General features: G+C 39.1%; 1 protein-coding gene across 1 annotated transcript in view; it reads right to left on the bottom strand.

The window, feature by feature from the left end:
* LOC121380094 (acidic mammalian chitinase-like) overlaps positions 1 to 9,037 on the bottom strand; it is a 21,504-nt gene extending 12,467 nt beyond the window's left edge. The window contains exons 1-3 of the mRNA XM_041508846.1: positions 8,938 to 9,037; positions 6,936 to 6,990; positions 380 to 572 (exon numbers count right to left, since the gene is read on the bottom strand). Of these exons, the coding sequence (XP_041364780.1) occupies positions 380 to 572; positions 6,936 to 6,990; positions 8,938 to 9,000 (311 nt within the window). The 5' untranslated portion in view covers positions 9,001 to 9,037. The remainder of the gene's footprint in view (positions 1 to 379; positions 573 to 6,935; positions 6,991 to 8,937) is intronic.
* Between the last annotated feature and the right edge of the window lie 5,182 nt (positions 9,038 to 14,219).

Here is a 14,219-nt window from a genome sequence, read left to right as displayed (position 1 = left end):
TTTTTATTAATAATTTTGGAAGTTTTTTATTGACCTTGATCATCACGTGCCTTTGTTTGTTAATCATTCGCAGTTTTCATACTATCATCTATCTTTTGAAAAATCTGAATTTTATCGTCCGTAAACTGGCAGAAACCCTGCCATTTTTTTTTTTTTTTTTTTTTTTGGGGGGGGGAACATGCCATGCAACTAACCCCCCTCCCCATGACACACACTAATCACACCTCGTTTTCCCACCACCACGTTGTATTGTTTCCTATCACCCCGTAGCATGACTAATAGACAGTGACTGGCCCCTAAATGTGGGTGCCCCCCCCCCCCCCCCCCCCACTATAAAATCCTGGCAATGCCTCTGGTCTAACCAGGGTTATAAACTTACATGCCGGTACTCCAGTCTGTAGACTCGTCGTTCCACTCAAAAGCCTCAAGGTGGTTTTCCACTATTTTGGCGAACGCGTAGTTAATGTGAGTGCACAGTCTGGGGTTTATGTCGTCTGGTACAAACTTCCCAACACCAGGGCGGTACTGGGACCAGTTGGTGTGGTAGCACACAATTCGAGTACAATCGGCTCCTTAAAAACATTAAACTTAATTAGATACGAGTTTGATTATACACGTACTGATAAAAGCCTAAAATAGTGTGTGTTGGACACAATGATTACTAGATCGCGTGATTGCTTGGAGGGATGGGATATAAATATAAATAATTAGTAATATTCGAAATAGCAGGTGGCGACATATTCAAGTGCATTCTGGGATATGTTTTAATTAGCGTTCCTAAGACTTCAGTGGTGTCGTGGGTTAAAGGGACTGTCCCGAGTTTGCAGCCATTGTAAGATATTTGCGATAACAGAGCCTTGTTGGCGACTACTATTTCATACTAAATACATTTTTTTGTTTAGAATTCCAGTGTCTGTATATCGAATGTGTTTGCGGTGGTATACTAATGTTTGTAGCACTCAGTTTTTACTTTAATTTGTGATATATATTTTTTCGTACGTACAAAATTATTGGGAGGTAAAATCGGGTCTGGGCTGCTACAAGCATTAGGACAACAACAAACACCTAGTGTAAATATAGACACTGATATTTCAAATAAGAAAATGTATTTAATTTGTATGTTGCGGCATCGAAAACGCTCTGTTGGTCGGAAATTGTTTACAACGGTTGTAAACTCAGGGCTGTCCCTTTAATGTTTGGTCCATGCCTGTATAAAGATAATAATGATGTCGCATTGCTGTTCCGGTTTAATTGCAACATACGCAAATGTTTTAATACTCGTAAATGTAAAGACAGCAGTGGTTAAACACTGCGTGGCCGAGGGAAAGGGGGGTGCATGCCCATTTCTCGCCTCTTTTTTCACCACCGTGTTATACATGTATATTTTCCTAAAGCCTGTAGCGGCCAAAAATGTCCTAACTGCCCTAGATGTCCAGATTGGCACATCTTGGGCAGACAGTGCATGTTTTAAGGGTTTTCTTTGTTTTTTGTTTTTGTTTTTGTGTGGGGTTGTTTTTGGTTTTTTCATTGCAAAAGATATTGCTAATATCACCGTTATTACAGTTAAAAACGGAAGGAAATGGTTTATTTAACGACGTACTTAACACATTTTATTTACGGTTATATGGCGTCGGACATTTGGTTAAGGATCACACAGACATTGAGGGAGGAAACCCATTGTCGTCACTTCATGGGCTACTCTTTTCGATTAGCAGCAAGGGATCTTTTATATGCACCATCCCATAGACAGGATAACACATACCACGGCCTTTATCAGTCGTGGTGCTGGAGCGAGAAATAGCCCAATGGGCCCACCGACGGGGATCGATCCCATACCGACTGCGCATCAAGCGAGCGCTTTACCACTGGGCTACGTCCCGACCCGGTTATTAGACAAGTACGACAAGGCGATATCATTTTAATAATAATTTTTGTTTATTTTTACATGCGGTAAATGATGCCAAGTAACACTTAAAATAAACAAATTGAAATTAAAAGTTTAAATTGATGATGCAAAGAGGGTAAAGCGTGGTTTCTATGGAATCTGTAACGGGCGCAGATTGGCTAAGACTGATGCTAACACTCTTCGACAGATATGCAAAGTTGAATAGTGGCGCGTTTCGGAGGCAGGGGCGCTTTCCGGAGGCAGGGGCGCTTTCCGGAGGCAGGGGCGGGAGGTAGCACAGTGGTAAAGCGCTCGCTTCATGCGCGGTCGGTCTAGGATTGATCCCGTCGGTGGACCCAATGGGCTATTTCTCGTTCCGGCCAGTGCACCACGACTGCTATATCATAGACCGTGGTATGTGCTAATCCTGTCTGTGAAATGGTGCCTATTATCCATTGCTATTAATGGGAAAATGTAGCGAGTTTTCTCTTTAAGACTATATTTCAAAATTACCCAATTTTTTACATCCAATAGCCGATGATTAATTAATCAATGGGCTATAGTGGTATCGTTAAACAAAACTAAAAACACCTTTAAGTTTTAGGAGGCCGAGCCCTCACTAACAATTTAACTGGCACTATCGTCTTCTGTCATATTAGTTGCATCTAGCGTTAGGCGTTAGCGCCAATTCAAATAGCTGGGGGTGGGTGCCCAGGACAGCGTGCGTGAACCTTAATTGGATATAACTACACAAATAAATTGAAATAAATGGGGGGAAAAATGATACAGCATTTCATAGTTCCTCGAATGCCATTGGAGACATATGTGACCGGACTTGTTGTAATAAAGTGTTGTTTTATCTGACCAAAAACTTGCTGTGTTTTGATTTGAACCAGTGACAGAGTACCAGGCACTGTGGTGCTTTAAAGATAGGTGGGATGTCATAAAGATAAGATAGAAATGCTTTATTTAACGTCACTCAACACATTTTATTTGTGTGTGACAGCACAGATTTTGAGAGGAAACCCGCTGTCGCCACTATATGGGTGATTAGGGATCGCTTCCCACAGGCAGGATAGCACAAACCATGGCCTAACCAGTTATGGATCTCAGAAACACCTTGCAGGTTTGGAGTCGGTATCGAAAAAATCCCATGAGGGATAGTACCCCATGAACCGTGGCGACAGCGAGGCCGGTAGGATTCCTCAATATCTGTGTGTGACAGCTTAACGCTTATGTCCAGACTTGCCATATAAAAGAGTCGTAAATAAATATGTGTGTGGTCCTTAACCATATGTGACGTCGTTAAATAAAATAAAAAAACATTTCCTTTCTTAAAATAAAGGTGATTCTGAATTAGCTAGACAGTCGTATCGTGTAGCGTCGCCTCTATACGGTATGTTTCCATATTCCAACGACGAGTACGGCACAATTTACGTCTTAAAGATGCAGTATCACAGTTACACATGTTACATGTTATTATTTGTGATAAATAGCTACAAATTAATCGATCTCAAACATAATATTTGCACAAATAACTCGGGGGTATCGAAATTGTTAATGTGCTTGCAGCAGTGTAAACGGAATTTGGAAAGTCCACTATCGGCAGTTAGATAGAGACGTCGGACATAATATAGGAGTTGCACAAAGACAGCAAACCTTTCGGCAACATTTGACTGGCACTACGGAGTGTTTACTTCAATTTTGCCGATCATCCTATTTAATTATTTAATACTTTGTTTTAGTTAATTAAAGTGTTTGGGCATTTAGCTGAAGTTATAATATTTTCATTTCAAAGCAAAAGTAAAAAAACACAAAAAAAAAGATATTGACAGGAAGCGCCATCTTACAACTTTGAGACTGCAAGTTTAATCGTGTAGTTTATAATCCGCAATGCCCTTCTTTATTCAGAACTACTATTTATTTCCTTTGACATTAATTATTAATAATTAGGGGAAAGACGGTACTGCCACCAGAAGTAGAGATACCGCTATTCTCAGTATAAATAATAATAATATAGTGTCTCATTACAATAACTCGTTCCAGCCAGTGCACTATGACTGGTATATCAAAGGTCGTGGTATGTGTTATCCTGTCTGTGGGATTGTGCATATAAAATATACCTTGCTGCTAATCGAAAAGAGTAGTCCATGGCGTGGCAACAGCGGGTTTCCTCTCTCAGTATATGTGTGGTCTTTAACCATATGTCAGACGCCATATAAGCGTAAATGAAATGTGTTGAGTGCATCGTTAAATAAAACATTTCCTTCCTTCATCACAATAATTTCTTAAACACCCGTTGTTGGGAACACAATGCGCTTTTTTATGATATCACACTACACTATTACACATATGCACTGCTACCAGAAGTATAGGTATCACTATTGTTTGTATATATAACAATAAAATAATAATAACATAGTGTCTCGTTACAATTTTCTTATACACCCGTTGGATGGAACTCAATTTTTTTTTAATGATATCCCACGATACTAACACTCATATGTGTGTCATGGACGTTTGGTGACCTCTCCGCCACATTTATACCATCCAGTGAAATAAGCACGGTCGAAATTGATTGCTCTCTGACGTATGATTTAACCTGAACGTGATTGTTGTCTGACGCACAGGTTAACTGTAGGCGTAAGCGCTGTAAATGCGTGTTGGTTGACAAATACGCTTAAATATATTCAAACCTGGCTCACGAGGACATGAAAGAAACAGAATAGTAAATATGCCTTCGTGTCCGTTATCTTACACTTCATTGTTCAAAAACGAATTCATCTCGATTTTTCTCATTAGATACGTGGGCCGGACGTAGCCCAGTGGTAAAACGCTCGCTTGATGCGCCGTCGGTGGGCCTACTAGGCTATTTCTCGCTTTAGCCAGTTCACCACGGCTGGTATATCAAAGGCCGTGGCATGTGCTGTCCTGTCTGTTGTATGGTGCATATAAAAGATCCCTTGTACTAATGGAAAAAAATATAGCGGGTTCCTCTCTATGACCGTGTCAAAATTACCATATGTTTGACATCCAATAGCCGATGATTAATAAATCAATGTGCTCTGGTGGTGTTGTTAAACAAAACAAACTTTTTCTTTAAATACGTATTCTCTATTTCTGAATGAGTACGAAAAACATGAAAGGTATATTCTTATGGCTCATGACTGCAGATTAATTGTGACAAAAGGAAGGAAATGTTTTATTTAACGACGCACTCAACACATTTTATTTACGGTTATATGGCGTCAGACATATGGTTAAGGACCACACAGATTTTGAGAGGAAACCCGCTGTCGCCACTACATGGGCTACTCTTTCCGATTAGCAGCAAGGGATCTTTTATTTGCGCTTCCCACAGGCAGGATAGCACAAACCATGGCCTTTGTTGAACCAGTTATGGATCACTGGTCGGTGCAAGTGGTTTACACCTACCCATTGAGCCTTGCGGAGCACTCACTCAGGGTTTGGAGTCGGTATCTGGATTAAAAATCCCATGCCTCAACTGGGATCCGAACCCAGTACCTACCAGCTTGTAGACCGATGGCCTAACCACGACGCCACCGAAGCCAGTAAAGAGTCAGTTCAAAGACTACAATGAACATTGGTCCAAATCACCAATGAAAAAACTTGATAATATAGAGTTCTAGAGGCATTTATTACCATACAAAATTCACTATGTTGTATTTTGAAAAAAAAAAAGAGAAGCTATTTAAATAATTACTCATTCGGTTTAGCATGCTTTCTTCCTTCTTCCTTTCTTGTCTTCTTCGACATTATTTTCTCTTTTTACTTCAGGTTTCACTGTTAACCCATGTATCATAAATAAAACTCTATGTTGCATATAGTGTGTTGTTTAATACAATATTATTGAAACACAATGCCAACGACTCTGACACTGTTTCATTTGTTTCTGTGGTTAATAAACATATATTCTTGTTTATCACACTATTATTGAAATAATGCATATGTATCCATATCATTAACATTGTTATGCATAATAATGCCAACGACTCTGACACTGTCACATTTGTTTCTGTGGTTAATAATCCTTTTTTATGAAGAAAATAAATCAATAAATTTCGACAGTTCGCACATTGCTGATGCGGTTGATAATATATTACAGAAAATGACGATACAGTGAAACCTCTAAAGACCGGACCCTCTGTAAACCGGAATTCCCTCAAAAAAGACTAAAAAAAGAACGCTTTACAGAGTCCCTTTTTAAAAACCAGGACATAACGTAACCTCTCTAAACCGAATCCCTCGGAAATACCATACATTAGTCTTGGTCCCAAGGGTGTCCGGTTTAGGAGGGTTTCACTGTATATAACATATCTCTTGATGTCCATCAAGACTACATTTTTAATAATGATAAACGAAGTGGCTGCAATGTGTTTATTCAGATGGTATACATTGATAGACGATTTTAAAGTTCCACGTTCTATATAGTGAGAGTAGACGTTTCCGTACGTGCGATAGTACGTACGTACGTACGTATGTACGTGTTTATGTATACGTGTATGTAGAGATCTATGTATGCGTACGTACAATCTCTTTGCATCTCTGTTCGTGTTTGTCTTCTTTTTTTTTCAGTTTCTTTTCTCGTTTTCTTGTCTGTTTTTTCTTCTTTTTTTCGGTGCCCCTTTTTTATCTTCAGAGTATAAATTCGTAATCCTTTGTCAATAAAATAGTTAACGCTAATTCCATTTGTCCGTCAGTCGTATGCGCATACGCAACCGTCGTATTCGTAATCCACAATGCATAGAGTGATCAGATACGTACACGTGTACGGAGGATTCGTAAATGGAATCTACTTTGCATTACGATTTACGTCTCGCTTGACGCGCTGTCTGTCTAGGATCGATCCCCATCGATGGGCACATTTGGGTTATTTCTCGTTTCACCCAGTGCGCCATGGCTGGTATATCAAAGGATGTGGTATGTGCTATCCTGTCTAAGCGATGGTTCATATAAAAGATGCCTTGCTACTAATGTAAAAATGTATAGTTGATGTATGTAAATGTTATTGTATATGTACTATGCTCACCCTGACTTAGAGCAGACATCGAGCAAAACGTCACAAGAAGTAGTAACCAGGCCATCTGTAAAAGAAAATGATAGACAACAACAGTCTCTGTGAAGTTGTGTTGTTGTTGTTGTTGTTTATTTATAGCTTTGTTTTGTCTTTTGTTTGTGTGTGTGATGGGGGGTGTTCATTTTTTTTTTTTTTTTTTTTTTAGTTTGTTAGTTTTTGTGACTTTGTGGGTTTCTGTGATGTTGTGTTGTTGTTGTTGTTGTTGTTGTTGTTTTGGTTGTTTTGTTATTTGTAGGGTCTGTGTACGTGCGTGTGTGTGTGTGTGTGTGTGTGTGTGTGAGAGAGAGAGAGAGAGAGAGAGAGAGAGAGAGAGAGAGAGAGAGAGAGAGAGAGAGAGTATATTTGTGTGTGTGTGTCTTGTTGTTTTTGGAGGGATTGCAGGAGAAGTAAATATATTTTATTGCATAAACCGAGAAATGGCCACTCCTACATACAAATCTATATATCTCTATTATTTCACAATGGAATTCACATTTACATCTGTTTAAATCCATATTTAACTTAGTTCGTAGAGGAACAGAACCAGATACATCGGCAGAGCGCTCGCCCGAGGTGCTTGGTTCGTAGAGGAACAGAACCAGATACATCGGCAGATCGCTCGCCCGAGGTGCTTGGTTCGTAGAGGAACAGAACCAGATACATCGGCAGATCGCTCGCCCGAGGTGCTTGGTTGGTAGATGAACAGAACAAGATACATCGGCAGATCGCTCGCCCGAGGTGCTTGGTTTGTAGATGAACAGAACCAGATACATCGGCAGAGCGCTCGCCCGAAGTGATTGCTTCGTAGAGGGACGGAACCAGATACATCGGCAGAGCGCTCGCCCGAAGTGATTGCTTCGTAGAGTGGCGGAACTAGATACATCGGCAAAAGCGATCGCCCGAGGTGCTTGGTTTGTAAAGGAACAGAACCAGATACATCGGCAGATCGCTCGCCCGAGGTGCTTAGTTCGTAGAGGAACAGAACCAGATACATCGGCAGAGCGCTCGCCCGAGGTGCTTAGTTCGTAGAGGAACAGAACCAGATACATCGGCAGAGCGCTCGCCCGAAGTTATTGCTTCGTAGAGGGACGGAACCAGATACATCGGCAGAGCGCTCGCCCGAAGTGATTGCTTCGTAGAGGAACGGAACCAGATACATCGGCAGAGCGCTCGCCCGAAGTGATTGCTTCGTAGAGGGACGGAACCAGATACATCGGCAGAGCGCTCGCCCGAGGTGCTTGGGTCGTAAGATCGAATGCCATCAGCGGAACCATTTTCGTTTTTCATAATGCCGTGGTGTGTACTGTCTCGTCTGTGTGAACGTGCATACGAAAATATATCATGCCGCTTATTGAATAAAATGTTGTGGGTTTGCTATGAAAGGGACAATTCCAAGTTGTCAGTCGTTTGGTCCCCCCTCACCCTACCCCCAACACCAACACACACACCAACAAAATAAACATACATGCTTTATTTTCCTGTTATTGGCTTTTGTTTTGTTCTGTTGGGGGAGGGGGGTATTGTAGTTTGAGGGTTTTTTTAAATACATTTGGAACGACCTTAGGTCGCATTATATAAAATTGTTTGACACCCAATAGCCGATGTATTTTTCGTGCTGCGGTGTCGTTTAACATTCATTCATTGATACAAAATTGTGTTTGGCCAATTGAAAACAAATAATAAATTCGTATGTCCGAAATTATTTTAGACATAAATCGATATTTAGATACTATAAAAAAAATTACGATATTCAGAAAAGCATTGGTTATAAAGACATTCATATTTTAAGCAAGGAAATGTAAGAAAACTGTAATTTTAATGAAACGTTTAAAATGACTACATATTCAGGCTTGTCCTTGGACGGTTACTTGTCAACATCAAATATCTTACACCACTAGCCTTTTGTTAATTAATAAAAGTGCTCTAGAGGTGTCGTTGAACAAAACAAATTCTACTTTGAAAGGATTTGACTTACTTGCATGGTGTTCCTCTGACTGTTGCCGTATAACTCGCGTGAAGTTGGACTGTAGTTCGTCATTCGTCGCTCTCAGCCACCAACGTGAAAACCGCCACGTTTATGGTTAATAAATACATTCAGAAAACAGTATCAAATAACTATACTGTCATGACGCCAGGTGTTGCAAATTAAAGTGAAATCGTCTTTTTTGATGGAAGAGGGGCGGGACGTAGCCCAGTGGTAAAGCGCACACCTGGTGCGCAGTCGGTCTAGGATCGATCCCCGTCGGTGGGCCCTGTCGGTGGGCCCTGTCGGTGCACCACGACTGGTATATCAAAGGCCGTGGTATGTGTTATCCTGTCTGTGAGATGGTGCATATAAAAGATCCCTTGCTGCTAATCGAGAAGATTAGCCCATGAAGTGGCAACAGCGGGTTTTCTCTCTTAATATCTGTGTGGTCCTTAACCATATGTACGACGCCATATAACCGTAAATAAAAATGTGTTGAGCGCGTTGTTAAAGAGGCATTCCTGAGTTTGCTACATTGTAAGATGTTTCAGACTAATAAAATATTTCTACGATTAAACTTACATATTCAATATATTTTCTTGTTTAGAATATCAGTGTCTGTATATTTAATATGTTTCTGGTCGTCTTAATATTTGTAAGAAGCCCAAACTGCAAAAAATATATTTTAGGAAATAAAATGAAATTTTACCTAGTACAAATATCAGAACGACCAGAAACACGTTTAATATACACCCACTAATATATTATGCAGAAAATATATTTGATATCTAATTACAATCGTTAAATAGTCTCGGTTAGTCGATAACATCTTAAAAAGTGCAGCAAACTCAGGAATGTCCCTTTAAATAAACCATGTCCTTCCTTCCTTCTTGTGGCTAGTGAGGATCTACAAATGGCCCCACCACCCCTCCCCATGTAGGGAATTCTTAATAACCTATCATTATCCACATTCAAATGCATAGTTATCACCAAGTATTAATGCAAAATCAATTCTAAATGTTCTACGGAGGACGTTCTTATTAATTAATAATTGTAATAGTTTGCATATATTACTTGTATTCACGTGTCTCTTATTTAGTAATTACGCTACATCAAATATATATAACTGTTGATAGTTCAGATGCAGTGCTCAGACTATGTATCTAAAAAGTTGTATTTTTGGGGCATCAAAAATAATTTACCTCAAAATGGATCCTTTTATCCATTTCTGAACATAATTAAGCATAATAGGCAGCTTAGGTCCAGATTTGAGAATAATGCGAACATTTTGGACTTTAATTTGAATATAAAACGAAATGACTCGACGGTTATGTCATACTCTATTCTGTAATAATATAATATAGCTTTATATCTTTATAAACGTCTTGTATTAACTTGATTGAAATAGTCCGACATACTACCCAAACTCTGAAAGAAATTAACCCCAACTCAGATGAAAGGACAATTACCCCAAATGAAAATTTAATGTCAGGTTATACCAAAATTAAATTAAATTATACTCCCGATATTTACCGAATTCCACACACACGCGCGCGCGCGCGCGCGCGTCATTCAGTTACGTATTTTGTTGTTGAACATCGCAATGCCCCGGCAAGGGAGAATTAAAAAACAAAATGAAAAAAAACACCAAAAAAAACAAGAGCTAAGCTTGGCAGTGATCAGCCAAATGTGCGAAGCTGTCCAATGTCTTTCGGTATGAGTGCTTCAACTAAACTTAGTTTTGCCACTTGATATAGTTATTAGCTGTGGAATTGCAGAGCTCGTGTTGGCCGTGACCTCGGGCTTGGACCAGAAGACATTCGAGCTACTGTCCAGTCAGAAGAGCTGGTTTAAGGCTCCGCGTGTCCTATTTACACAAATAACAGCGGGTCCACGTTCCCAGGATATATATTTTGCAACACCCTCGAGGTTTGGGGAAAAATGACCTGGAGAAAATAAATGTACACATCATCCCGGGCCCCCTTGAAGCGTGGGGCCCGTATCACGTGCTACGTGTGCTACTAGAATAAACCGGCTCTGCCAGTCAGTGCAAATGCATAACGACCACACACATATCAAGGTATCCGTATCCAACAAATTGCATAGGCTAGACTCCAAGGTCATAAGGTGAACTCATTTTTGTTAAACATTGCCGCCATGACAGAGCATTTATGGAAAAAAGTAATAATAAAAACCTATAGAATACTAAACGAGCTTGCCTGTCATACCATTTTTATGAAGCGAGTGAACAGTTTTGGTATCTAACGAGCGAAAGCGAGTTTCATAAAAATGGTATGACCGGCAAGCTGTTTTTGTATTTTATTTATTACAAACCAACTGCAAACAAGCCGCAACGCAAAAGTAAGCAGATATCGACACTACTACACGTTATTTGTCAGCAAGGGATCTACGTCACGTTCACGTCACGCCAATATCACACTAGTTAGATATTGAGTGATTGTTATGGCATGAGCAATATTTTACACCATCGTGTAATAAAGTCCGTTACGTAACGCTGTTAAATATATCCACCCACCCCATGTAACGCCACATAACGTTTGGACCTACACCTACCCACACCCTCGAGCGTTACGTAATATTTTAATGACCCCAATGTGCATTTTGATGGTGTGTGTTAAAACAGTATTGGCTCGGGCGGTAATAATCTGAAAAAGAAAATGAAGGGGAAACATAAGAATAAATGTGTTTACTAATTGTTTCTAGACGCACATGGCGACCATTAGTTATGAAAAGACAACTACAGCAGTTACCCTCACCCTGCAGCTACGCTCTATGTTGAAGTTACCCGCATCCCTTTTGTCAGATACCCACATCCCATCAGAAACTGACTAGACAGTTACCTACATCATCGCTTCAAAGTTACCTTCATCATGCCTAACTTTGTGATTTCATTATCAGCTGAATAACACAACTTATGTTCAGTGCATCGATTCAAAATATATTCATACTAAACCAACTGCCGATACGCTCTATTAAAATGTTAATGTAATGCTTAGAAATACAGAAATTCACATTAATTAACACTCATCATGTGCGTCCTCTGCCATCTTGTATGCGAGTAATTACTGTTACCCGTATGCGGTTATCCCCTGTGAGGGTAGCCGTTTCTTGCACCCCAGGCTATCATTTTACCTTTTCCAAGGAAATCAGAAGTAGTGTCACATCCTGTGAAGCTATCGAAGAGAGGTAAGAACAAGAAGTCATATATGCCATTGATGTATAATATGGAAAGTATTTGCCTGTACCAAAGACAACCCAAATACTCATATATTGGCTGAAGGTGATGGAACTTGCCAATTAGGTTGATAAGTATACACATGTGTCAACAGCAAACACCAGACTGTTGACAACACCGTTGAGAATAGCATCCAAACATGAATTACAACCCTTGTGTCTGCTCCCTCGTGGTTGTCTGGTGGCATTGAACGCGTGCTTCCTTGAAGAATAATTATGGTACCAGACGCAATGATTATTTCATTTCTTATAGCTTCACCTATTTTTATCTGCACTGCTAATCGCCTTCTTTGCACTTAGCAGGGATCTTTATGCGCTTAGTTTCTGTCGACTACCGTACACACATCCTGATATAGATATTACTAATAGGTATTTACTTGGTGGTGATCTCTATTTAAATTTTTTTTTTTTTTAAAGGTTTCTAAAGCAATAGGCAGCACGAGAAAATATGTGTGGCTTTCGTCCGGAATTCAGATTCACCTAACCATAGACATTTGAATACAAATACAATATGTAAACTATTACAGTTATTAATACGAACTTCCTCCATTGACGGTTTGGGTTATCCACATCCATCAAGGGGCGCTGTTAACTATTAATGCGTTAAGGTATCTACATATGTGGCAAGTTTCATTCATCAGTTATATTTAGTATGCTTGTTACCATGGTTTTGCTTAAAGGGACATTCCTGAGTTTGCTGCAATTTTTAAGATGTTATCGACTAACAGAGAATTTTTAACGATTGTAATTATATATCAAATATATTTTTGTGCATACAATATTAGTGGCTGTATATTAAACGTGTTTCTGATCGTTCTAATATTTGTACTAGGTTAAATTTCATTTTATTTCCTAAAATATATTTTTTAGTACGTACGAAATTATTTGAAAATAAAATCCAGTTTGGGCTTCTTACAAATATTAAGACGACCAGAAACACATTGAATATACAGACACTGATATTCTAAACATGAAAATAGATGTAATATGTAAGTTTAATCGTAGAACTATTTTATTAGTCGGAAGCATCTTACAATGCAGCAAAGTCAGGAATGTCCCTTTAATAGCATGAAAATACAATTCCTTTTGATGAAAATATTGCTCACCTTGTACAACCCCATAATCTCTCCCTGCATGCATCTTAGCTATTCAAAATTACATTTAGAATTGATGTAGCATTAACAATGGGCGATAATCATGTATTTGAATGCATGCACTTGTAAGTTGTAGATCCTCCCCAGCTACAAGGGAGTGCTGCTGACTTGGGTCCATATCTGAAAATGTTTGTAATAATGGATCAAGGTATATATGTGCAAAGTTTCATGCTTTTAGCCAAAAGTGCACTTTTTTCTCTCTTTGCAGATGGTTAAATAAAGTACTTTTACTTTTAGGGACAAATCAAATGAATATATTTTCAGAATATATTTACTTTGTTGGGACATTAATTAGATCAACCATCTGTGACTGGATGCCTTTAAACAATCATGGGGGGAAAGGCCTGTATACACGGCTGTCTCTCAACACATTGTATTTACGGTTATATGGCGTCAGACATATGGTTAAGGACCACACAGATATTGAGAGAGGAAACCCGCTTTTAAATGCTTACTGAAATAGAAATAAATTAACATTTACAATGCCAATAAAATATATCCTATTTCATGAAAAAAAAATCCAATCGTTGACGTATGAACAGTTAACTTGCAACAACTGTACCGCTTTCCAATGACGTCACTGGTTGCTGATGTGAAATGAATTCGTCCATAGGGGTGTTGGTTTAACTGTATTATCTAGTGCTTTAAAACAAACAACAAAGATTGTTTTCTTACATATGTCAAAGTTATTTAATCACATCAGTAGAGTGTCAATACATTTTGAATTGGTGAAACTTTTTTTAGTGTTTTGTTGAAACCAATTTTAACAATTTTATATGAACAAAAATCATTACCCTATTGTAATGGTAGGCCCTAATGGCCTACTGAAAGTAATTGTTTATCGTGACAGTCAAATTTTGCATGTTGAAAAGACCTCCTGTT

This window comes from Gigantopelta aegis, chromosome 8 (assembly GCF_016097555.1).
Source record: "Gigantopelta aegis isolate Gae_Host chromosome 8, Gae_host_genome, whole genome shotgun sequence".
Classification (NCBI taxonomy): domain Eukaryota; kingdom Metazoa; phylum Mollusca; class Gastropoda; order Neomphalida; family Peltospiridae; genus Gigantopelta; species Gigantopelta aegis.
Note: the sequence above shows the minus strand (reverse complement) of the source record. Positions and strands in the feature narration are given on the sequence as shown.